Source organism: Pan troglodytes, chromosome 3, assembly GCF_028858775.2.
Source record: "Pan troglodytes isolate AG18354 chromosome 3, NHGRI_mPanTro3-v2.0_pri, whole genome shotgun sequence".
Taxonomy (NCBI): domain Eukaryota; kingdom Metazoa; phylum Chordata; class Mammalia; order Primates; family Hominidae; genus Pan; species Pan troglodytes.
Genome location: NC_072401.2, coordinates 56256446 through 56258978, shown reverse-complemented (window position 1 = coordinate 56258978; position 2533 = coordinate 56256446). Strand labels below are relative to the sequence as shown.

Below are 2533 nucleotides of genomic sequence, written 5' to 3'. Positions count from 1 at the left end.
GAGGGTGTACCTTGCCCTGATCAAGAGCCAAAGTCATTCTTTTTTAGAGAAGAGAAAACGGTCGATATGGATCTCTTCCCCTTTCCCGTGTGGGATTCTGTTGCATCCCCTGCACTGTCACCTCCCATCATTCTCACACTCAACTCCCAGATGCCCTGAATCCTCCCACAGAGAGCATCACTGCTCCCCGCCAACAGTGCAGCCCATCTCACCCTGTCACTGGCAGTGACTGAAGACACAGCAGGCTCTGGAAGACATGGCCTGGCAAACTCTCCTTGTCCTCTCTTCTGGACTATTATTCAGGTTGGAAACAATGAAGAAACATCCAGGAGCTAAGTTTTTATAAAAATAATGCATTCAAATATTACTTCTGCAATTTTTCTAAGAGTAATGGGAAATAGACCTTGCGTCCTACAGTATACTGGGTGATTGTTGATGGAGCCTGGTAAATCTCATCCAGAGACTAGGAAAGTTTTCCACATTCAGGTGAAATTCAGAAAAGTCATCACCTAGAGACCAAATTAAACTTATTAGTATTAGAAAACAATTGCAAATAGCACACTCTTCTAACACACAGCCGCCAAACTCAATGGTAATCAAGACTGAAGTTAGGAGCATATGGGCAGTTCTTGAGTTGAGAAGGAAACAAGAACTGTCTGGGTCCTGAAGCCACCTGCTGTGTAAGTTGCATGGTGACTACAGAGAACTCTACTATGATACAACACAGAAAATATTTCTCTTCTAAGATGCAAGTAGTGTTTCTAACTCCACAAATGTAAGTGTATATAAACTGAGGTTGGAGGTATGCATCTTTGTACCACCTCCTAGCCAAAGCAGCTGCCCCCAGCCTTTTGTTTTGTAATCTTGGCTGGCCAGAGTCCGAGTCTTCACAGCAGTGTCTTAGCTCCTGCACCACAGTTCCTCGCTCTCCACCCCAGGCTTCCGGACTGGAAGGACGCGGACGGGGGATAAAAGAAGCCTGGTGAGGCCAGGAGTCACTGCCTGCAGAACCTCAGCCAGACTTTCCCTGGGCACTGGGATCCTGCTGGAACCTCGGCTGCAACATGAGCTCCGCAGCCAGGTCCCGCGCCACCCGCGCCACCCTCCCGGAGATGCTGTTCTTGGCGTTGCTGCTCCTGCCTGTTGTGGTCGCCTTCGCCAGCGGTGAGAGCAGAAACCAGGCTGGGAGGGCCAGCAGCGGCGAGGGGGAGTCCGGGAAGCCCTGGGGCTGGGGAGGAATCCTCTAGGATCATGATCGCAGCTACGCTTATTGCGCGCGTGCTGAGTCTGCGGGTACAGTGCCAGGCACTGCAAGTGCACCTCGCCACCTGATCAGCACAACCTCTGTCTGAGAGAGGTATGATTTATGGCTAAGGAAAAGAAGGCTGAATGTAGTGGAAAAGGTCCCTAAAGTATCTCTGGCTACTCAGGGAGTCACAGCTCCCTCCCCTCCTCCTCTCTTACTCCCTCCCTTTCCCCCTCAGCTGAAGCTGAAGAAGATGGGTACCTGCAGTGCCTGTGTGTGAAGACCACCTCCCAGGTCCGTCCCAGGCACATCACCAGCCTGGAGGTGATCAAGGCCGGACCCCACTGCCCCACTGCCCAACTCATGTGAGTCCTCGCACTGCATCAGTCAATGCTCCCGCTCCGTGCCTCCTCTGCACATCCCTCCCCCTTCTAATGCCATTTGCAAACCCAAGGACTGAAAGACACATCTCTTCTCTTTTCCCTGCCAGAGCCACGCTGAAGAATGGGAGGAAAATTTGCTTGGACCTGCAAGCCCTGCTGTACAAGAAAATAATTAAGAAACATTTGGAGAGTTAGCTACTAGCTGCCTAAGTGTGCACTTTCAATCTAACTGTGAAAGAATCTTCTGATGTTTGTATTATCCTTCTTATATTAACAAAATTAATCAAGTTGTAGTATAGTCAATCTATTTCTTAATAATACTGCAAAAATAATGCTGACACATCACAATTTCATATTTTAAAATTTCCAGAATTTTAAGCAAAAAGCATTATGAAGGAAGGCTTGGTTTAATAAAGACTGATTTTGTTCAGTGTTATATGTTAGCTGATACATATTTGTTCATTTATGTGATTGCAGTACTTTATAGCTACATATTTACCTTGAATGTTACAATTAGCTTGCCAATAAATATTAGTAGCTCTTAAGCATTACTCGACAGCTTTTTTTTTTTTTTAATGAAGTAAATAAGCAACACTCTGCTTTTATCCCCATAAATTCCTTAACATTGGTGATATTAAGATTCTGGGAACTAAGAGAAGTGTGAGGTAATATTTTCATTCATCCTTTAGGAAGGCATTGCTCTACACTGGGGAGAAATGAAGGTGTTATAATGTGGGCATATTAGTTTCCTGTTGCCTCTGTAAGAAATTACCACAAACTCAGTGGCTTAACCAACACAAATTTATTGTCTTGTAATTCTAGGGGTCTCAAGTCCAAAGTAAGTCTTAAAGGTTAAACTAAAGCTGTCCTCAGAGCTGTATTCCTTCTGAAGGCTCTAGAAGAG

The 2533-nt window shown here is 45.9% G+C and overlaps 1 protein-coding gene across 1 annotated transcript; it reads left to right on the top strand.

Annotated features, from left to right (window-relative positions):
• Positions 1-888: 888 nt before the first annotated feature.
• Positions 889-2180, top strand: PF4V1 (platelet factor 4 variant 1). The gene is made up of 3 exons (XM_001156146.7): positions 889-1164; positions 1485-1611; positions 1737-2180. Exons 1-3 carry the CDS (start codon positions 1065-1067, stop codon positions 1822-1824), a joined length of 315 nt encoding a protein of 104 aa, XP_001156146.1. The 5' UTR covers positions 889-1064; the 3' UTR covers positions 1825-2180.
• The last annotated feature ends 353 nt before the right edge of the window (positions 2181-2533 follow it).